Here is a 22,040-nt window from a genome sequence, read left to right as displayed (position 1 = left end):
ACTAACCCTAACCCTAGAGACCTCTTCACCCCCACTATCCCCCTGTACAAGTTTTTCTCCTGTTAATAAAAAAATCTAGTATTGTGACTGCCAATGGCCCCTGGTCTGAGCATTGATTACTCTGTCTTATAATGACTGATGGATAGATGATTCACTTCCTTAAACAAATGTATTTGCTGCAAGCCGCTTTGGATAAAGGCGTCTGCTAAATGCCATAAACGTAAATGTAATGTAAATGTGCAGTTGTTGCTGCTGCATCATCTGTTATTCTGCTTCATCTCAAGTGTTTATTTCCCTCAGCAGTGGGTCTTTGTTATGCACTTCTCCTGCTTACGATTCTGGAGCCCCCCCTGTGGGAGATGTTCCATGCACGCTTTTTCCTTTCCTGTTGATAAGTGCGTCGGCGTTGAATGCCCTCCAGATTTGGGGCGAGCTTTGATGAGTCAGCTTCCCGGTGGTTTCTTGTTGTTGCCCTGTCCGTCATTACCATCATTACCAAGCAAATCCCGCAGCCTGGAGCTCAGACAGGTGTGCTCAAGCCGTGCTGCTTCTCTGTGGGAGTGACGTGAGGGGTGATCAGGTAAATCCTGCTCTAATCTCCCCCTCCCCCGCACTGGCCCGTGTACACACACACACACACACACACACACACACATACATACCTGCACACACTACAGGCACACACACACACTACAGGCACACACAAACATACACACACACACACACACTACAGGCACACACACACACACACTACAGGCACACACACACACACATACCTACACACACACACACACACACACACCAACACCCTGCAGTATTAGTGAGCTGTCCTCTCTTGGCCAGGGTGCCCTCAGGGCGACAGCCACGGCAAGCATCCAGTCTCTTTGGCTCTGCTGCCAGACCAGAGAATGGAATGAGGTCCCCTGGCGTCCGGTGCGACTGTGAGGCCTAACCTGGAACAGTGTGTCCTTGGAGGCTAGGCCACAAGGTCATAGCTTGGGGGGAGTGTGGGGGGGGGGGGGTCGCAAACGGGGATTCCTTTTTAGGCTTAAGTGTCCCCGCCTCAAGTGTCTGAACTGTCTCCTCAGATGTGCATTAAACCGTGTTGATAAAACGACCACATTCTCTTCTCGTGTGTTATTCCACTTAACTGGGTATGTTGGCAAACGTGTCTAACGTCAAACGCATCGTCGCTGTTGACAGGTTTGTTTTGTTTACCTCCAGTTGTTCTAATGGAAACTGCCTCCCAGCGCTCTCCCTCCCTCCCTCTCTCTCTCTCTCTCTCTCTCTCTCTCTCTCCCTCTCTCGCTGTGAAGGTTACCATAGCTCCGGTGTTGTCCCTTCCCCTCCCACCCACTCAGACATGTAGCCTACTCCAACGTCAACATGTCTGCCCGGCTATTTCAAGCCTTCAAATCAAAGCCTAGTGAAACTATTGTTCACGGCCAACGTTCATTTGTCATATTTCTACACAGCCTGATGTTTTTTTTTTTTTTGTGTGTATGAATGAAGTTGCTGATGATGTGAATAGGATGTGTTATTGGTCTTAACAAACCTAGTACCTAAACGCCTCTAAAGGTGTTAACATGTTGCCTGTCCCTCGTATGTCCCATGACTCATATGTATCCTTCTGTGTTGTCCTCCGTCCTTAGAGGGAATCCCCCAGGTCTACTACTTTGGACCATGTGGGAAGTACAATGCCATGGTTCTGGAGCTGCTGGGGCCCAGCCTGGAAGACCTGTTCGACCTCTGTGACCGGACCTTCTCCCTCAAGACCGTCCTCATGATAGCCATACAGCTGGTAATGTTACAGCGGACCCGTTCCTACAGCACTGTCGTGTGTATATGTTGTATCAAATGTGGTTATAGCATCACATGTTCTCTACGCGCTGGGGACATATGGGGATACTGAATACTGAGGACACATTGCATGTATTGCACATGCACACTATAGAATATGAAAAGAGATAGGATATGAAAAATAAAACACAGAAGAATAGATGGATAGACGGGTCTTAAGGTTTTAACTTAAACCTGCATGAATTGTTGCCTCTTTCTAAAGGAAGTTGTGAAAGGGAAAGTTTTGAATAGGTTCTGACGAGTATCGGGAGCAATAAAAAAGAAATAGCTTTTTTCCCCTCTCTCTCTCTCTTTCTTGGTAACATTACATTTTTCATGCTGTCAAAATGCCACCTCATATCTCTGAATGTATCTGCGCTGTCCTCCCTTTGGCACCCAAAGTTGGGGTTGAAAAGTGCACTGTGAAAGGATCCCCTATCTTCCTGTGAAAGATCCTAATCTTGTCTAAATGCTGCTCTTGCCCTGTGAAAGGATCCCCAGATCCTAATCTTGTCTAAATGCTGCTCTTGCCCTGTGAAAGGATCCCCAGATCCTAATCTCAAATGTTGCTCTTGCTCTCTTCTCAGATTACGCGGATGGAGTTTGTCCACACGAAGAGCTTGATATACAGAGACGTGAAGCCAGAAAACTTTTTGGTGGGGAGGCCGGGAAGCAAGAGGCAGCACACCATCCACATCATCGACTTCGGCCTGGCCAAAGAATACATCGACCCCGAGACCAAAAAACACATCCCCTACCGGGAGCACAAGAGCCTGACGGGCACGGCGCGCTACATGAGCATCAACACACACCTGGGGAAAGGTTAGAGAGTTGGTAGCACTAGCTAGCTACATGAGCATCCACACACACCTGGGGAAAGGTTAGAGAGTTGGTAGCACTAGCTAGCTACATGAGCATCCACACACACCTGGGGAAAGGTTAGAGAGTTGGTAGCACTAGCTAGCTACATGAGCATCCACACACACCTGGGGAAAGGTTAGAGAGTTGGTAGCACTAGCTAGCTACATGAGCATCAACACACACCTGGGGAAAGGTTAGAGAGTTGGTAGCACTAGCTAGCTACCACTGCTGCTCTTTTGGAAATAAACTGTTCCTGGGCTGAAGTTGATTAGCAATATCGCTGTCATGTACTTGAATGGAAAACTGTACTGTACATATTGGGACACTGATTAAGCTTATTATTTATTATTTTAGACTAAAATGCAATTTTTATGGAGATTCTCCATTGAAAGTGTGATTAACTCCAGTACTCTGCTTAATCTGTGTCTGGGATAACCACCCCATTTTGTTTAGACTGTGGATAACTGAAGAATAATTGTTTATTTTCATGCTGTCTGTGTGTGCACTGTGTCAGCAGCTAATGAACCCTTGTCTTTGACAGAGCAAAGCAGGAGGGATGATCTGGAGGCTCTGGGTCACATGTTCATGTACTTCCTGCGAGGCAGCCTTCCCTGGCAGGGACTGAAGGTATTGAGTTTCATCATGATATCTACGTGACCCTGGGCTGCGCACACATACCCTGACGCTTACGCCTCCGATGCAAAATAACTCATTCAACACCCGACCCCCCCCACCCCCCCAAGTGACATTGCAAGGTCTTCACTCTAGAACGTGTTTACAGCGACTTAGGCAAGAGGAGAATATGTTAGAGAGAGGATAACCTTCTACGAATCACACTGGGACAAACACTGAAACACGTTGACCTCCGAGATGAAGAGTTGGATCATCTGCCTCGAAGGCATTTACTGTGCAAGCAGTCCAAAGGAAGACCTTGTATTTAGATGCGTTTAGCTTATTTCACTCAAGTCAGTTTATTGCATGAAAATGGTAGTACATTTAAGCTTGGCGTAATCGAATGGCTCCTCTCTGTAGAGCTCCCTGCCTGGAGTAAAACGACCACAACATACAAGTATCTGATATGGCAGGGAGCCCATGACTTATCAACCCCCCATGAACATGTGATGGATGTTTTTACATACCTGTGAACCAGCTGTCCTGTCATCTGACAGACAGCTGCGACATTGACTTAGAGTGCCCCACTTGAACTAACGCGATGCTTCATTTCTGACATTGTGTAATCGGTAATTGATAGTATCTGTGGCTTACCGATGCTATTGCCTCCTGTAGTTACTTGATGTAAATGTCAGTGTACATCCAACAGTATGGTACATAGTTACTAATAGTGCTCCTCCACTTAAAGTGGAGTAGTCCAGTGGATTTGTTGTTTTCATTTTTCAATAGTAGACACATTCCCAAAAAAAAACACGTTTTAAAATGACCCGAGTCAGGATATCTGGCTTTGAATGCCCTCATCAGTCCTGATGTTCCAAATTGTCCATTTGATTCAATTCCTACAACTCCCAAGATTCCCCTCTCCCTCCCACGCCTGGTCTTTCTGTTGATCAGCGCTAGAGCTAGCACCTGCTGCTCTCTGGGAATCACTGGCAGAGTAGAGCAGAGTGGGTCAGAGTGCAAAAACTCTCATCTGATGTTTTTTAACGCGGTATGAGACTTTTTTTTAGGAAGTAAACACAGACCTTGTGTTTCGATGGATTGACCAGAAATACACGTGAAAATGGATTTTGGGTAAACTTCCCCTTTAAGCCTGTGAGGTCCTCGCCCTCCCCCAACCAAGGGACCTTCATAGCAGTGGAGCAACATCACCAAACCCCTACACTGGTGCACAGCCGTGTGATGTCTCAAAATATGAAATGGAGGATTTGTTTGCCGATGTTATTCACATTCACAATATACACTGAATTTGAATATTATTTATACCCATTGGATTACACTGCCCCCAGCTATGTTTTGGCCCAGAATCGAGTACATTGTGCATTTTGTGAAGCTGTAGTTTTCTGCTCCACTGTAGGAGATGTGGGAGGACAGAATAACTGTTCTGCAGTCTCACACAAGTTGTTTTCTTTCCCTCCCAGGCGGACACGTTGAAGGAGAGATATCAGAAAATTGGGGATACCAAGCGAGCAACGCCGATCGAAGTGCTTTGTGAGAGCTTCCCCGGTGAGTACAACCACGACCACTACTACCACCACCCCCATCACCACCTCCACCCCCACCTCCACCATCACTACTACCACCACCCCCATCATCACTACTACCTCCACCTCCACCCCCACCATCACCACTACTACCACCCCCACCCCCATCATCACTACTACTACCACCACCCCCACCCCCATCACCACTACCACCACCTCCACCCCCATCATCACCACCCCTACCACCACCACTACTACTACCACCACCCCCATTACCACTACCACCACCTCCACCCCCATCATCACCACTACTACCACCCCTACCACCATCATCACTACTACCACCACCTCCACCCCCATCATCACCACTACCACCACCCCTACCACCATCATCACTACTACCACTACTAACTACCACCCCCACCCCCATCATCACCATTACCACCCCCACCCCATCATCACCATTACCACCACCACCCCCATCATCACCACTACTACCACCCCCACCCCCATCATCACCACTACTACCACCCCCACCCCCATCATCACCATTACCACCATCATCACCACTACCACTACTAACAACTACCACCACCACCACCACCATCACTACTACTACTAACCACCACCATCACTACTACCACTACTACCATCACCACCACACCACCATTGCCGGCATCTTACTTTGACTTGTTTGAACCTCGCAATCATCATGGCTTGTCTTATGGATTTATTCATTTATTTTTTAATTGGTTCATGGAATTTCTATTTTTATATGCAAATGAAATAACATTTAGTTTCTTTTTCCCTGTCCCCCCTCTGCTGCAGAAGAGATGGCCACCTATCTGCGCTATGTCAGGAGGCTGGACTTCTTTGAAAAGCCTGATTACGACTACTTACGGAAACTCTTCACTGACCTTTTTGACAGGAACGGCTACGTCTTTGATTACGAATACGACTGGGTCGGCAAGCCACTCGTGAGTCCCTCTCTCCACCTCACAGTCGTCTGAGTGGGCCGTTTTTAACTCCTGGCTAAAGCATCTCAATTAAGTTATCTTTTCTGTAAACAATCGCAAACTGGATCGAATAGGGGATTCCTTTGGTTATATCAGTGATAAAAGGGCTTTATTTTTTATTTATTTGTTGTCTTTATTTAGTGGATTTCCGCTGCTCTTCTCTCTCACCGAAGGCTCTGATTTGACAGTTGATATTTTGCCGTGTCATTTCCTCCTTCGCCACAGCCCACACCGATAGGCCCCATCCCCAGTGACACACCCCAGCAGCCCAGCAGCAGAGACAAAGCACAACAGCAGACCAAAAACCAGGTGAGCTCACCACCACCGCCACCGCCCCACCCACCTCACCCTGCCAATCAAGTCCCCCCCCCCCCCCCCACTATCTCCAAGGCAACAGCCAAACCTCCCCTCCTGCTCTCAGCTTCCTGGAAAATGTTGGCCCCAGCTCAACTCCTCTACAAATACTCTGACTCACTCTTACCTAAATCTTCTCTAAACTATCGAGGAGAAACTTAAGTAGAATAATTTACACCCAATTTATTCATGAAGGCGTTGTTAGCCACAGTAGTTGTGAAAATGTCGGTAACTTATGAAATGTAGGGACATCGCTTAGAAAACAGTTTTTAGCCATTTCTTTTAATTGGAGAGTTTGTTGAAGGTTATTCACACACCATGCCTCCCTAAGCACTAGTCATTGCATGTATGAGGTGAAAATGCTCAGTGCGTTCTTCACACAAGTAATGACCAGAAGCGGCTTGCTTAAGTTGTGTGGTAAAACTGCATACTTTTGTTTTTGTTTTGTTTGTTATTTTATTTGTGAGCATGCTTATTCGAGCCTTGATCCTACACGGTCATCAACAGGACACATTCAGCCGTAGTGTGTTGGTAATTCTCTGGTGTCCCCTTCCCAGGGTTTAAAAAGTGCCGATTCGCACGATAAAGACAGACAAATCACGTCTTTGCACTTCATAAGTCTGACTCATCAGTTTCTTCAAGGCACACCGGGTTTTATGATTGACTTATTCTGTGGACTATGGCCCTTATTTATTATTATACAACGTAATGAATATGATCTATTATAGTTTCTGAACCTTGACAAAGAACACGTTTCATAGCACAAAACAGCCATTGTTTTCCCTCTAGAAGCCTGGAGTGCCATGGCAGATGGGTAGGCATATATAGATTTAAGAATACGGTAATAAGATGCATTGTGTTTCTGATCAAGGCCGCTTTCTTCACTCCTGCATGAGTCAGTTGGTTCTTTGCTTTTTCTGTTTTGCTCTTTTAATTTCTTCAATTAACATCCAGTCTGTATTAACAAGCCTGCTTCTGCTTGGGAGATGTCTTCTGTAATTTTTTTTTTTTTTTTTTTTTTTCTTTCTTTTTTTCACTCACTCACTCTCTTCCCTCCCACCACACTACCTCCCACCCTCACCCCTCCACTCCCACCCCTCCACTCCCTCCCCCCCATCACCTGCCTCCACCCCTGTGCTCTTTTGCGTCAGTCGCCTGAGCCCAAAGGAAGTGATTCTCAGCCCACTCCAGTGACCAATAAGGAGACTCTGGGGTCACATCTCACGGCTGATAGGCTGGGGGGCTCTGTCCAGGTACTGCTTGCGCATGCCACTGCATGGCTGTTTGTCTGTGTCTGTGTTTCCTCCCCCTGGCGCTCTCTCTCGCTCTCTCTCGCTCTCTCTCTCTCTCTCTCTCGCTCTCTCTCTCGCTCTCTCTCTCTCTTGCTCTTTCTTTCCTTTCTCTCTCTCTCTCTCTCTTGCTCTTTCTTTCCTTTCTCTCTCTCTCTCTCCTTCTCCCTCTCTCTCTCTCTCTCTCTCCCTCTCTCTCTCTCTCTCTCCTTCTCCCTCTCTCTCTCTCTCTCCCTCTCTCCTTCTCTCTCTCCCTCTCTCCTTCTCTCTCTCTCTCTCCTTCTCCCTCTCTCTCTCTCTCTCCCTCTCTCCTTCTCTCTCTCTCTCTCTCTCTCTCTCTCTCTCTCTCTCTCTCCCGTCTGTCACGGTGTCTCTCTGCTCGCTGCTCTGCTCGTGCTGCGCTTCACTCATCTGCTGTAGGCCGATCACAGGGAAGGGCCAATCACAGGGAAGGGCCGATCACAGGGAAGGGCCAATCACAGGGAAGGGCCGATCACAGGGAAGGGCAACCCTGACAGGGTCCCACGCAGCCACTGTCAGTTTAAACTCAGGAAAGAAGGCTTTCAGTAGGGTGTGATTGTACATGAGCTCAGCTCAGAGTCAACCCAGAAGGGATGAAGGGGGCAACAGCAGCTCAGAGGAGACCTATAGGACGCTATTCCATCACACCTTAATCGGAAAACATGGAAATACTCGATTTTAGTGGCCCTGTAGTCTGAAAGGTGAAATATATATGTTTTTATGTATGCACAGGCAAATGGTAGAAGCTTCAAGGACTATTCGTAGAGCAACTGTGCCATCTAGTTTTTAGTCGAAGAAATGCACCCTTTGAAATTTCATGGGTGGCCGTTTATGTACTAAAGATACACATATTTTCGGTCATGTGTAAAATCACAAGGTAGAGCTAATGTGCAGATTCTTTTTTCTTTTCTTTTTTTTAATTTTTATGAAGTATGGAAAAACATTTAACATGTTATTTGTCCAAATGTATGTTCATATAAACATTTGATCCCTTTATAAATAGAATTTCCCAGGCCGTCTTAATCCTCTGTCCTCACCTGACCTGTGCTTCTGTACAGGTGATGAGCTCAACGAATGGAGAGCTGAACACTGATGATCCAACTGCAGGCCACTCCAACGCTCCGATCACTGCTCCTACCGAGGTTGAGGTGGCTGATGATACAAAGTAAGACAGCTTATTTTTTTTGGGGGGGGGCAAGCTTAAAGTTAGTCAGCATTAAAGTTTATGCAACTGGCTATCTTAAAATAGCCTCGACTTACAGCTAAAATAAGATCGGGCTAGGCCGCTGGACTTGGTTAAGTTTATGCAACTGGCCCCTGGTTCGTTACTGGATACACACCAGAGGAAGCTGGTGAAGGTAGAAAATCGGGCTCATTGTGATGCATGGAATGAAATGCGGAAATGGTATGAAACGTGATGCATTCCATGCATTGCAGTGAGCCCGTCCTCCGATTTCTACCTCCACCAGCCTCCCCTGATACACAAGTCTTGCCAGTACACGGCGATTAGGCTGGTTTCAGGGTTTTTATATGATGTTGCTAATGGTTGTTTTGATTTCCTCTGAGTGAACGCGTCTCTCTCCCTCTCTGCCTTCAGGTGCTGTTGCTTCTTCAAACGGAGAAAGAGGAAAGTCCTCCAGAGGCATAAGTAGAGAGAAGACAACATCAGAGAGAACTTGAAACATTCTGGTCACTGTCAAGTTTTAAATGGAGGCAACTACACACACCGATCACCATCCCTAACTCCCTCTCCCAGTCTCTCTCTCTCTCTCTCTCTCTCTCTCTCTCTCACTCCCTCTCTCCCTCCCTCCCTCTTTCTTTCTTTATCTCTCTCTCTCAGTGCTCCCCCTTGCTACTGCCGAGTAAAGGAATGTTGTTGTCCTACAAACTAATAGTGGACTTCACAACAGACTCTGGTTCCTTTAAAAAAAAAAAAAAAGAAATAAAGAAAGAAACAATTAAGTACATGCATTATAAAGGGGGATTGAGAAAAAGTAAAAAGCTGTAACAACGAAACGTGAATACCGTGACGTGAATATAAAAAAAAAAAAAAAAAAAGATGCTGTTTGAAACAGTTGTTGTATTCTAGATTCCATACAGAACATGTATTGTTCAACAGCCAATGACCTGAGGGGAATTGTCAGTGGGTCAAGTGAAAGAAATCTGTTCCATAGAAATAGTTCTTTATTTGTGGGATCAAGGTAAGAGGCAAGAATGAACTATACTAATGTTAACTCTGGAATCACTGAGAGCAACAGGAAGCATTTCATCTAAAGCAGAATTTTTATGTTGTAGTGTTCTGGAATTCATTTTTTTTTTTTTTTTTTTTCTCTCTCTGGCTTTTTTTCTTTTTGTCTGTCAATGTGGACTTTGTAGCACAGTCACTGGCCTCAGGTACTGTGGAAGACGGAGAGAAACAGATATTAACCTCTCTTCTTATTATTGCACTTTTTGAAAAAAAAAAAAGAAGAAAAAAACACAGTGGAAAATTCTAGGTTTGAAATTAACAAACAAGAAAACAACTTTAATAAAGACTGATCTAGGAAGAGTCCTATACAAGGCTTATATCTGAGTAACGGCCGAAAAATGTTGTCAATTTACATGAAACAAGATATGTCTTTCGATTTTATTTCTTACATCAGAATAATTTACCAGGAAATCATAGTTTGTGCCTTTCCAAGTAAAATGTTTAAAGCTCAAGTAAGTGTCCCGCAATGAGATTTTATCGGAACTGTTTCCAAATTTTGCTCACGGGGTTTGCGTATGTGTGTGCTTGTATCTCTCTGAAAGTATTGTCTGTGATGTCTCATGCACCTGTATGCCAGGTGTGTGGCTTTTTGTAGAGGTCCGCCCCCTCCGCCACAGCCACAGCCGACATCTCCTCCTCAGCTACGACAATCAATATGTCCATACATGGGTGTACCTTCCTCTCTTGGTGCAGTCTAAACAAGGAACCATAAGCGTGTCCATTGCAAGCTAAAGCAATTCTAGTCATTGATGACAGTTAGATTACGCTCCAATTTGTTTTGTTTTTTGAATTATTACTATTTTTTTAAACTTTTTTTTAATGAGGAGGATCGCAGTTAATGGCAGGCAAGTATGTAGAGTTTACATAGTGTTTACATGGTGTTGTCTCTCAAGAGTGAGGTTACTGGTCATCAGTGACTGAAGATGCCACCCGACTTGTATTGGACACACAACCGTTCTCTTCTGTTGGAGTTCCCTGCTGCTAACATATACAGTAGTTTTCATGTATCTTTGCCTGAACATTGTAATGTTCTATGTTTTTCATGGCCTAAAATGAGATGTGTGTTGGACAACATGGGGCTCTGTCATCTCTCTCGTACATCCGTTGTCCACAGTGGTGTTTTCACCAGAGAAGGCAGAGGTTGGCCAGGTTTCCACAGTGGTGTTTTCACCAGAGAAGGCAGAGGTTGGCCAGGTTTCCACAGTGGTGTTTTCATCAGAGAAGGCAGAGGTTGGCCAGGTTTCCACAGTGGTGCCAGTGTACCAAGGCTAACTAGCGGCCAGCTAGTGCTCAAAGCCCGGTGCTTGAAGCTCAGTGAACAGGCCCGTTTTAATTCGGCACCGCTGTCGAAATGGGGCTATTGAGGGGGCCACAGATACATCAGTACACAAGCAAAGATCCCCCCCGCTGCCCCTCCTCCTCCTCCCTCCCCCCCCCCTCCCTTCATGTTTATAGGAAGTATTGTTTCCCTGGTACAAAAGACTGTTACACCACTATGCTCTTTAAATCGTGTATGCCTGTGTCAGTGAGTCATGACCATGTGAAACCATTGTTGTCATGAGAGGGAGGAGGTCATTCCTATGTTAGTCTTCTTCTGGGGGTGACACATACAGTATGAAGGGCGTAGGGGTGGAGGTGTTCATAGTCACATGTGTAGTCATACGTGGACATTTTCATAAACATTTCCAGCTGAGAGAAGTAGGAGAGACGGGATGGAAAATGTTTTTCTGTGAAGTTTTAAAAATGCATTAGAGCCAATTGGAGAAACAGTTTGTTTCTTTGTACATAATATGTAATTACATATTAGTGGGTAAATGGGGGATGTTGAATGTGCCCTTGTAATGTCTTTTATACCCTGAGTGGTCTGGCGAACAGTTTGAAGATGAGTTTCACCAATACAATACACTTTACTTTCATCATTCAGATCTCCATATGCACTATGTGGGTTCTGAGCTCAGGTGTGGCCTACTGTATATTATATTTACCCCTTCAGGCTATGAAAATGTCACTGATTGTGTTCACATGGGGAGGATGATCAACCTGTATGATATTCTGTATATAAAAACAAACATTGATATTGTGCAGACATGGAAATTCAATACTAAATTGGTTGTTTTGAGTCATTAGAATATGTGTGGGCATATGAATGATTTTAGGAACAGCTTATTTAAAAAAAATGTTTTATTCATTTTCATTATCTGCCTTCAGCAAATGGCGCTGCTGTTATTTTGGTGAAGTGAAACTAGGCAAGAAAGGCACTTCTCTCGAACTGGGCTATATGCAAACCCACCTGACTTACCATGTGAAGAAGAAAAGAGGAAACCCGTCATTGATACGACAGATTTGCCACCCACAAATGTGTTCTAAAGTAACTTTTAAGTCTCACCATATCGTGTATATTCGAGGCATTTGTCGCCAAGTTTCATTCTGAGAAGCGCGCCACGGACGCTTGAGAGCTCACCGAAAACACGAGTCGAGTTTGCGGGATGAGCGTCTCTGGCGTGTGCGTGTAAATCGAGACTTTTAGTCAAACTTTTGGTTTCAGGATTACCACCTGTGTTAAACCATTTCAATTGACGTGGCAACTAGGCTGGGGACCTCATCGTAATGTAATCTTTATTCTATGTTAAATTGACCGGATTCGTGCGTCTTTGGAGAGCGCAGTTGGAGATATCCCATGCAGGAGGTTATCGTTTGTTCTTGTGACGACATTTTTATTTATTTATTTTTTTAAATATTTTTTTTAAATACATACATTTAAATGGGTGGATAATGAAAAGCAACTGTCGAGTTTCTTGTTTTCCTTGTTATCAAACTAGAGGTGAATTATTGGTATAGCTATGTCCGACCAGTTTGTGTATAGCGAGCGGTCTTTGACCGTCCCCAGGCGGTTGAGTTACGCAGCGGGTCACTTTCTGAACGACCTTTGCGCATCTCTGTGGTTCACCTACCTGTTGGTCTATTACCACACCGTTCTGGGGTTCTCGAGCACCTATGCAGGTGTACTGCTGCTCATTGGTCAAATCGCCGACGGGCTCTGCACGCCTCTCGTTGGATACGAGTCAGACGGAACACAAGGATGTGGAGCGTATGGTAAAAGAAAAACATGGCATTTAGTGGGTAAGTATTTAAAAAAAACCCACTAAAAAACCCCTATATGTATATACACACACACACACACACACACACACACACACACACGTGTGTCCGTTGCGTTAATTACCCCAGGCATTGAATTTGCATGTCATTTGTCAATTATTTGAGATGCTCTGGGGCATTTAATTGTAGCTCTGGTGTCAAGGACTTACATAATAAAGGTGCTCAGCAATAGATTCAAGAGATCATACATAAACATTTTGTAATAACAACTGTAGATGTATTAACAGTGGAAAGGTATCAGTGTGTGAATGTGATTAGAATCAAACATCTAAACAGACCGGTTTATTACAACAAGGCTAATGAAACAAGGGCTTCTTTGTCCCATGGTGTATTTGTTTCTCATTGTTTTGGAAAGAGTGTGACTGACTGAAATGTATCTGATGGGACTCATCACTGAGGTGTAGCCAGCCTCCCTTGACCTCACCTCCCCCCCCCCCCCCCCTACAGGGACTATCAGTGTCCTGGTGTCCTTCCCCTTCATCTTCAACCCGTGTCTGGGCTGTGATGGGAACACCCCACAGTGGGCGGACCTCCTCTACTTCATGCCCTTCATCATCATCTTCCAGTTCGGCTGGGCCTCCACCCAGATCTCCCACCTCTCCCTCATCCCTGAGCTGGTGTCCACCGAGCACGCCAGGGTGGAACTCACTGCCTACAGGTGGGGGACCCGTACAATCCTCACCTCGCTCGCTGCCAAGTGAAACGTCAGGTGAACGGGATGCATTATGCCCTTGAGGCTGTTGCTGATAGACAAGGCGGGGTGTGAAAGCAGAGCTGAAGACAACTCTTTCTGTTTCAACAGATTGACAAATAAAGTACCCGTGCAGTACTAGTCGGTTATATTCCAAGCGATTGTAAGACACAGGAGAACTCAGAGGAGGCTTTGGAGACTCCTTTTTCAGAGGAGTTTTGCCTATACTTGCCTAGTTTTAGAACGTCAGAAAACCCCGTACAGATATTAGGGAAAAACCCAATCTTCCAGTAAGGCAACTCCCACCTCCTTCATGAAAACACGCAGCAGGAAATCACCTCAGATGACACAGTAATGAATAGTAAATGAAAGTAAAATGGCAGTCTATTGATCAGAAATGCCAGTAACAACTCTTGTGAAGTTATATATGATTTGGATTGATGATAGATCCGAACAGACTCTGACATGGCTCTGGATCAGAATATATATGTAATATATGCCATTTAGCTGACGCTTTTATCCAAAGCGACTTACGTTGCAGTGAGTGCATACATCTTTCGGTATATATGGTCCCAGCGGGAACCAAACCCACAACCTAAGCATTGTTAGCACCATGCTCTACCAACTGAGCCACAGAGGACCACTGTAATGTAATGCGTTAAAAAACAAAACAATATCCTATACGAATATAGCTGGTGTTTATTCACAGTTATCAGTGAGATCTCCGAACAGTTTCACTGTAACTTGCGTTCATGTGTCCCTCCCTGTGTAGGTATGCCTTCACAGTGGTGGCCAACATCACAGTGTACGGTGTGGCTTGGCTGCTCTTTCACTTCCAGGCCCAGCAGATTGACAGTCCCTCCCTCACTGACAACCTGGGCCGTGATGACATCCCCATATTCAGGGTAAGTCCCCATCCATCAGTGTATCTAGACAACAATCAGAGGTTATATTGCTAGCTGCTGACCTCAAGCACTCCTGGGGATTTAGGTAGTTTTCCAACCTTTCTCTCTCTCTCTAACTTTCCCTCTCTCTCTCTCGCTCTCTCTCTCTCGCTCTCCCCCTCTCTCTCTCTCTCTCTCCCTCTCCCTCCCCCCCTCTCATTAGGACCTGGCCCTCATCGTATTGGGGCTCGGAGTGGTGTTCTCGCTGGTCTTCCACCTGGGCACACGAGAGGGGGGCCCCGCCGCGGAGGCGTCAGACGTGGAGAGCGATGAGAACCATCCCCTGATCTCCTCATGCACCGAAGCCATCCCACCCCCGCCACAACCTCTCCTCCAATGGAAACACTGGCTGAAGGAGCCCGCCTTCTACCAGGTTGCTCTCTGGTCTAATCTGTACAGTTGTACGGCTGTGGAACACAGTCTGATACTCTTTTACAAAGTAATCTTCTTGTGGATGTAGTAGTTGCAATTGTTGGTCAACCTGCCCTTTCCTTTTTCTCCTGGTCCCAGGTAGCTTTTCTCTACATGTGCACCAGGTTGATAGTCAACATGTCTCAGACCTACATCTCCATGTACCTCACCAACACCCTGCAGCTGCCAAAGGTAAGGGTCACTATTCATGCCGGCAGGACACAGTAGCGATGCCATTCGTGGTGATTTACAAAGAATCACTTGTGTTTGTGAAACTGACACAATTGCAGCGGTCAGCTAGTTTCCTTCTTCTTTTCCAGAACTTCATCGCCACCATTCCTCTGGTGATGTATGTCAGTGGCTTCGTGTGCTCTCCGATCATGAAGCCAATCAGCAAGCTAATAGGCATAAGTGTGAGTCCCTCTATCATTGGCAGAGTGCATTTTGGGTGATTTCGAAATCAGAATTAAAAAAATCAACGACGTGTCATATTACCATACTGCTTTTGTTCTTTGTTAGGTTTCTTGTGTACAGCTAACCTTTTAAAGGATATGACTTCCCCCCTCTGTAGATGACTTATCTCCTAGGCCTGGTGCTGATCCTGGGGTTTTCCCTCTGGGTGTTACTGGACTTGAAGATGGGAAAGTTCGTCTATGGAGCTGCTGTGCTGCTGGGGGCGGGCTCCGCCACCATCCTGGTGATGTCACTCTCCATGACAGCCAAACTCATTGGAAATCAGACGGTAGGAAGCCCGCGAAGGACGCTTCCTAGAAGCCAGGAAACCCCCCCTTCAATATAGTGTATGTTCTGTACTGATAACAGTAGTTGTGGTAAAGACAGCCGGGTTGATTGACAGTTGGCTGACGGCTGTCGTTGTTGCTACTTGATATGACATGAGTAAAGATTCGCGTGACTGACAACCACGTGAGACAATGTTCACTTATTCACTTATTAAGATAGCATTACATGTTCTACATCAGGGTTCGCCAACTCTGGTCCTAGAGGGCAACCGGGTGGTTCACAAGCTTTTGCCTCAGCCAAGGTCCAACACACACCTGTTTCATATTTGACTGAACGATAGTCTTCAGACTGGACCGTGATTCATTAAATAGAAGCCCATTTCTGTGGTGGAAAAAAAAAAAAAGCCTGCAAACACCCAATTGTTCACCAGGACCAGAGTTGGAGAACCCTGCGTTCGATGAGTCCTCTTTCCTGTGGAGACAACTGCAGAGATGTGACATCATCTAACTCTGACCCTCTCTGTTCTCTCATGTTTGGCAGCAAAGCGGGGCCTTCGTGTACGGAGCCATGAGCTTTACAGACAAGGTGGCTAATGGCCTTGGGGTCATGATAATACAGAGCCTCTATCCCTGTCCGTGAGTGTGGATTGTGTCTGTCTATCTATCTATCTATCTATCTACACCTTCTTTAACACGCTCTTGCAGAGAACAAGGGCAACCAGACCACACCAGGAAGATGAATGGCATGTAACGTTGTTTGTTTACAGAACAGAAACATGCTGTCAGGCCTGTGTGTGGTTCTACCAATACGTCATGGTGATCGTAACCGGGGGTGTAGCCTTGGCAGCAGCTGTTTCCATTTTCACAATCTTCATGTGGCCCATCAAGATTCGCCAATGTAAGTGTTCCAAATCAGGCGTTGTAACCACAGGTACACACACACACACACACACACACACACACACACACACACACACACACACACACACACACACACACCTGTACCTGGTCAGTGGGTGGTGAGTGTCATGTTGGTGGAGGGTGTGGTAGTGGTGCTTGACCCTGTGACTCACTCCGCCATGCTCATGCTTTCTGTTACAGACTCAGAGGAAAGGCAGATAAATGGAATGAGCAATCTGGTCTGTAAACAGGAGACAGGTGAAGGAAGGATTAAACCCTTAAGGTCTATGGTTAAATCCAGCCTGTGACTTGAAAGCATTTCCTGTTCTGCCAAAATCCTCACTGCTGTCTACAGTATTACTTTTTTTTTTTTTTATGTAACAGTATGCTGTGTTCAGTATTAACAACCAAAGTGTTAATACATCTCACTTACAAGCTTTAGCTGCTAATCCTTGAAAATTCCAGTGACTGACTTTGTATTTGGTTCTTACATACTGGCTTTTAGCAGTGGCTTACAAGCCTGCTGCATCACCCGCGTGAAATCCACGTCCATGAGACTAGCCTGGTTTAGCCTTCTTAATTCCATGAGGACCTCTTTCTGCATAAAATGAAGCCACATCGCCGCCTAGTGTCAAAATACTGAACTACACCACAACATTTGATACAGGCTTACCTCACACAACACAATGACACGGGCATACTGCTTGGCTTGAACATAAGGGCTCAGTTCAGCTATGATTCTATAAAACCAGGGGATTTCAATTCATTATTTGATAATTCCACATAGACAAATAATCAACTAATTGCATTTTAGTTCATCCCCTGGCCTGAATTTACCTAACTGAAACTGAATTGACCGGACGTTTGAGTTATTTCTCCGACTGTCAATAACTATATGCCATATTCCTGTTGTATTGTTTCCCTACAGGTATCCCTACTGCCTCTGCTCTGAGGGAAGCAGAGGATAAGTGATGTGGACAGAACAGCCGATAACGGAAGAACAGAGATTCAACATCAATGACTCATTCTTGGAGAATGACATTGTGCCCTTTTACTGGACATGGCCTATGGAAACCTGTCCAACCGAGACCAAAGGGAACTTCACAACAGAACGTGGCATTACAATTGCGGAACCCAGGGTCATATTTGTCCATGCAGTGTTTTGATCAGTTGCCGTCTTTAGCGTAGTTCATGGTACAGACTGCTATTCTAGGGTAAATCCCTCCTTCCTATGGATGTGTCATCCTGTTTATTGAATGAGGGTTTTGTTGACATTTGTCCTTTAAAAAAAATCGAAAAACATGGATGGCTGTCAAAGAAAGAAATGAATATTCTATGTATCGGAGACGGTTCGGGGAGTTAAGGAGGATGATGATGACATTTTTTTAAATATTTACTGAGATTTTAGCCCCATGAATTTGTGGACTATTTAAATCAACAATAGGTTTGTTTATATTGTATACTAATACTGCATTCTTACAAACTAATATGGCAGTTTAATGAAACGTACTGTAAAGTTTTCCTGTTCCTGTTTTTTTTTTACACTGAAAAGGGAATCAAAGTTCTATTAACATGCTTGTGTGACTGTGTCTGATATGGGAATCAAAATGTATGAGTGTGGGATGGTTTTTGGATGATTGTTGTCCAGATTAAACATTTTCAAATGTTGCCTATGTCTACTATACATAAAGGCATAATATGCTGTGTCATACATGATCTAGGATGTGCCTATACTGCAGGCCTATATATATATATATTATTATTATTATTATGGCCAAGCACTCAAGTCCATAGATAAGTACACTGATAGATGGATAGATCATTATTACATTACTCCACCATAAAATGGTAATTAGATTCATTATTCTTTGCTGCACCAGTTGTGATAGTCAACCATAACAGAGGGTGTCATCACTGCGCAGAACACAATGTGTCGTTTCACAGTTGTAAATATCAGGTCACCACCAATGGGTTAGGGTTAGGGTTAGTGTGTCACACAAATAAACCCTTAAATGTAGACTATATCTCATCATTCACATCCTCACTGAGAAGATGGGACTTGGTACAGTAAAGTCTGAGGAATAAACAAACTGGTGTATTGTACCCTAATGAATGTAAATTTGGCCTTAATATTGTTGAGGAGCTAGCTTGCTCTAAGCGTTTCATTGCATTGCGTCTACGGCTGTATTCTATGTATATGGTAAATAAACTTTGATTTGATTTGATATATTCCAATTATGGACGTACTGTAGGCTTGTTATTTCCTTAACCCTGGGTAGATAACATAAAAGAGAAAGAGAGTCATGTCTGAACTAGTCTCACTCGGTTGGACTCGAGAGATTATATTATGGGTTCCGAGATGATGGTGAACCAACGTTTGCAACCCTGACGAGGGCACTGCGCGCCTATAATTTGGTTCATCTACTGGAAATAAACATTTCGAAGTGTTAGACTATGCGGCATTCTCTATTTTTTTTTTCACTGTCTAACATGCGTCATTGCACCTGACATTGCACCTGTTAATTCATTGGGTGTGCGCGTCTTTAGTGCCTATGATTTGCACTACACACACAGATATCACACCTACCCTTTTCCTTTTTTTCCTTTTTTACTGCGCTGGGTAGGGCGATCAACCAATGTCCTTGCACAGGCGTAACAAAGCACTTGTTCAGAGTTGTTTGAGGACCGTTGTCTCCACGCATGTGAAGAGGAGCAACGATTTATAAAGCAGGTCACGAATTTGGTTACATTTGATCTCCGGAATAAACTTGTTCGTGAGCAGTGGAAAGATAACCGTTTTTTTCACTCTATTTTTTCCGCTTTTTTCCGAGTCTGTCAGACTCTCATCTATTCGAATAGTATAAACTCACACAACAACACTCGCAGTCGGGACGGCCTGAAAGCGTTCTCTTTTTCTTTTCTTTTTTTTCTTTTTATAAATCTACTTTCAGGTAAGTGAGTTTGACGTTTTGTCTACTTCAACTCGTTAGAAGGAGAAAATAATTAATAGCCTACAAAAGAGTGCAGTCCACAGGTGTTTTCAGAGGTCTAACCACAGAGAAGAGCGCAGCTTTAAACAAATAAAACATTGGGAAACGTTTTCTACTGTGTTTGATAACGAAATACATTCAGTGAAATCTAGTTTTCTACTTATAGTCATTCTATACAGTTTCGTTCTTTCACTCAAGCTCGTGATTGTGTCGGGTCTAAGAAAACAGTAAAGTGCGCCTGAAGGGCTCACAGGTGGAGATTTCCGTTGCATTGTTGTTAGGCTTTCTCCGTTTTTCTTAGTTATTTCAGTTAGGTTACACATCCTGTATTAGAAAAGGCATGACTTGTGGCTGGCATAATCCATTCTAAAAGTATTCCAAGGTACTTTCTTACATAGAAATAACTTAATCGGATGTTGGCACATCTCAGCGAGAGCCTAAAATGTTCCTGTGATTGAATGAACATAATGATCATTAGGCACATTCCTGGCCCTTATTCCTGGGCAGTGCAGCTCATTATTTTTTGTTATTTTGCACCAAACGCCAGACAGGTGTGTTTCAAGACCTATCAAATAACATTTATGCAGTATCTATTGAACCTTTATAGCCAATGATACCGGGCTTTATAGGGCTATGACACTGCACCACCATATAAAGCAGAGGAACACAATGCTATTACCACACTATAGGCTTCGCCTGTGGTACGACTGCGTTATACTGACTTTATGAAACTAACCCTACAGTCCACGCAGAGGACAGTTCAGCAGTCATGAAACTCATTAGGCCAGACCTACGCCTATTGGTTCCCCTCAGACTTAGCCTACGTGAGGCCCTGGGTTCATCTATTTTGACAGATGTAAAGCATGTGACTGAGGGGTTGGAATTCTCTCATCAACAAGAGATGATTGAGTGCTTGTGTGTGGTGGATGACAGCGTCTCAGTGAGCAGTGGGTGGGTGACCTCTCGACGGCAGCGGGACAGCCTACAATATTACTCTTTCTGTTTGGTCGCAAGACCGTCGCGTTTCGCAGAGGGCCCCAGTGTCCCACTAGTTGTTCTACACTGTATAATACTGTATTGTTCTGTTCTGTTCTCGGTTGACGTGCCACTGCACTGGCGCGAGTGTGGTCACTGTGTTGTGTTCAGGCTCAGAGGTGAGTCCTGTGTGGCTAAGCAGCGCACCGGTGCACTCCCAGGTATGTCTGCGTCTCAGGGAACTCTTTCCAATATGCTGTGACGATGATTGAGGCCAGTGGGAAGGTGGCCGATAAACAGCGGTGTGGAACCCCCCTCAGTAGATACCTGATCTTCTTGCCCAAACGTACCCCTCCCTCCCTCCCACCCTCCCTCCCCCTCTCTCTCTCCACAAGAGGAGGAACACAGAAGAGCTCTTGTTGGATCCTTTCTACTGTGCCCTGTGTGTTTTTTTTTTTCTCTCTCTCTCTCTCTCTTTCTTTCTCTCTCTCTCTCTCTCTCTCCTAATACCATGGCAACACAGTCCCCTCGACTAGCAGCCTTGACTTTTTCCCCCTCCTGCTCCAAAAACAAAGACAAGAAGTTAAGGAGGGAGGGAGGGAGGGAGGGAGGGAGGGAGGGATGAAGGATGTGGTGGGGTTGTGTGGAGGGAGGGGGGGAGAACGAAGGGAAGGTGTCTGAGATGGAGGCTCTGAGGCGAGACCCCTACTGTAGTCCGTGCCAGGGCCGTAGACAGAGGAGAGTTATGGCTCCAGCCAGTGGGTTGCTGTGCCAGAGCTGTCTTCTATCTGTGGTCTCCTGGATGTGGTCTCCTCTAGAGTTATGGCTCCAGCCAGTGGGTTGCTGTGCCAGAGCTGTCTTCTATCTGTGGTCTCCTGGATGTAAAGCTTCAGCTTGAGGCTTTGTGCGTGAGAGTCACTGCGGAAAAAAAAAACAGGGAGTTCTTCACACAGATAAATGTCGTAATTGCGATTCTGCTATCACTTGTATTTGCAGAATGTTCTCTCAGAGTGCTACAAGTTTGGAACGGTACATTGACGAAAACAATGCCGTCTTTTGATATCAAAGACTAGGATGGCCTCATCAGAAATGAAAGAAATGAAACTGTCGATGTTGATGTTTTCATACCTCTTAACTTGTCTCACATCTGCACATGATTTACCTTTGACAAATGTGCAGTTTTGGATAATTTTTTTTACTCAACTTGTTTTGAGTATTGTAGAAGAATGGACATTGTTAGACTGTTTACACTGCAGCGTTGCATATCTGTGTATGATTTGTAACAAAACAAAACAAGAATTGGCAATGGGTAGGATATGAAAATGTTCAAAGTGCGCTGGACAATATGAAGGATTGAGGGAGACTCCCACAGGGCTATGTGTCTGGAAGAAGGGCAGCATTGTGTTGGCTGAACACTCATTCCTGGTACCGACATCTCCATGCTGG

General features: G+C 45.0%; 2 protein-coding genes across 6 annotated transcripts in view; both read left to right on the top strand.

Annotated features, from left to right (window-relative positions):
- The window catches only part of csnk1g2b (casein kinase 1, gamma 2b), a 26,444-nt gene extending 16,950 nt beyond the window's left edge, over positions 1–9,494 (top strand). The window contains exons 4-11 of one of the 2 annotated variants that reach the window (XM_083671829.1): positions 1,653–1,801; positions 2,427–2,661; positions 3,242–3,327; positions 4,794–4,878; positions 5,688–5,833; positions 6,098–6,181; positions 8,595–8,701; positions 9,134–9,494. In XM_083671829.1, coding sequence (XP_083527955.1) covers positions 1,653–1,801; positions 2,427–2,661; positions 3,242–3,327; positions 4,794–4,878; positions 5,688–5,833; positions 6,098–6,181; positions 8,595–8,701; positions 9,134–9,188 — 947 coding nt within the window. In that variant the 3' untranslated portion in view covers positions 9,189–9,494. Of the gene's footprint in view, positions 1–1,652; positions 1,802–2,426; positions 2,662–3,241; positions 3,328–4,793; positions 4,879–5,684; positions 5,834–6,097; positions 6,182–8,594; positions 8,702–9,133 lie in introns of both variants that reach the window. The other variant, XM_083671828.1, reaches the window with a different exon arrangement.
- Positions 9,495–9,643: 149 nt separating this feature from the next.
- mfsd12b (major facilitator superfamily domain containing 12b) lies at positions 9,644–18,297 on the top strand. Of its 4 annotated transcripts, XM_083671826.1 has the most exons (12): positions 9,644–10,890; positions 10,979–12,904; positions 13,391–13,601; positions 14,407–14,539; positions 14,742–14,951; positions 15,089–15,181; positions 15,310–15,402; positions 15,561–15,731; positions 16,271–16,365; positions 16,497–16,627; positions 16,831–16,887; positions 17,558–18,297. In XM_083671826.1, the coding sequence occupies exons 2-12, from the start codon at positions 12,625–12,627 to the stop codon at positions 17,599–17,601; spliced, it is 1,518 nt and encodes a 505-aa protein (XP_083527952.1). In that variant the 5' UTR covers positions 9,644–10,890; positions 10,979–12,624; the 3' UTR covers positions 17,602–18,297. The 4 variants fall into 4 exon arrangements, 3 of the variants coding, with proteins under 3 accessions (XP_083527952.1, XP_083527951.1, XP_083527953.1); XM_083671825.1 differs by having other exon boundaries at positions 9,644–12,904; XM_083671827.1 differs by lacking the exon at positions 16,831–16,887 and having other exon boundaries at positions 9,644–12,904.
- Positions 18,298–22,040: the final 3,743 nt, after the last annotated feature.

Source organism: Argentina silus (genome assembly GCF_951799395.1).
Source record: "Argentina silus genome assembly, chromosome: 6".
NCBI lineage: Eukaryota > Metazoa > Chordata > Actinopteri > Argentiniformes > Argentinidae > Argentina > Argentina silus.
Note: the sequence above shows the minus strand (reverse complement) of the source record. Positions and strands in the feature narration are given on the sequence as shown.

Bases quoted from the DNA above. Each gene is read 5' to 3' on its own strand.
- mfsd12b (XM_083671826.1), top strand. From the start codon at position 12,625: ATGTCCGACCAGTTTGTGTATAGCGAGCGGTCTTTGACCGTCCCCAGG. The intron at 15,182-15,309 runs GTAAGGGTCACT...CTTCTTTTCCAG, and splicing joins ACACCCTGCAGCTGCCAAAG to AACTTCATCGCCACCATTCC. The intron at 16,628-16,830 runs GTAAGTGTTCCA...TTTCTGTTACAG, and splicing joins GCCCATCAAGATTCGCCAAT to ACTCAGAGGAAAGGCAGATA.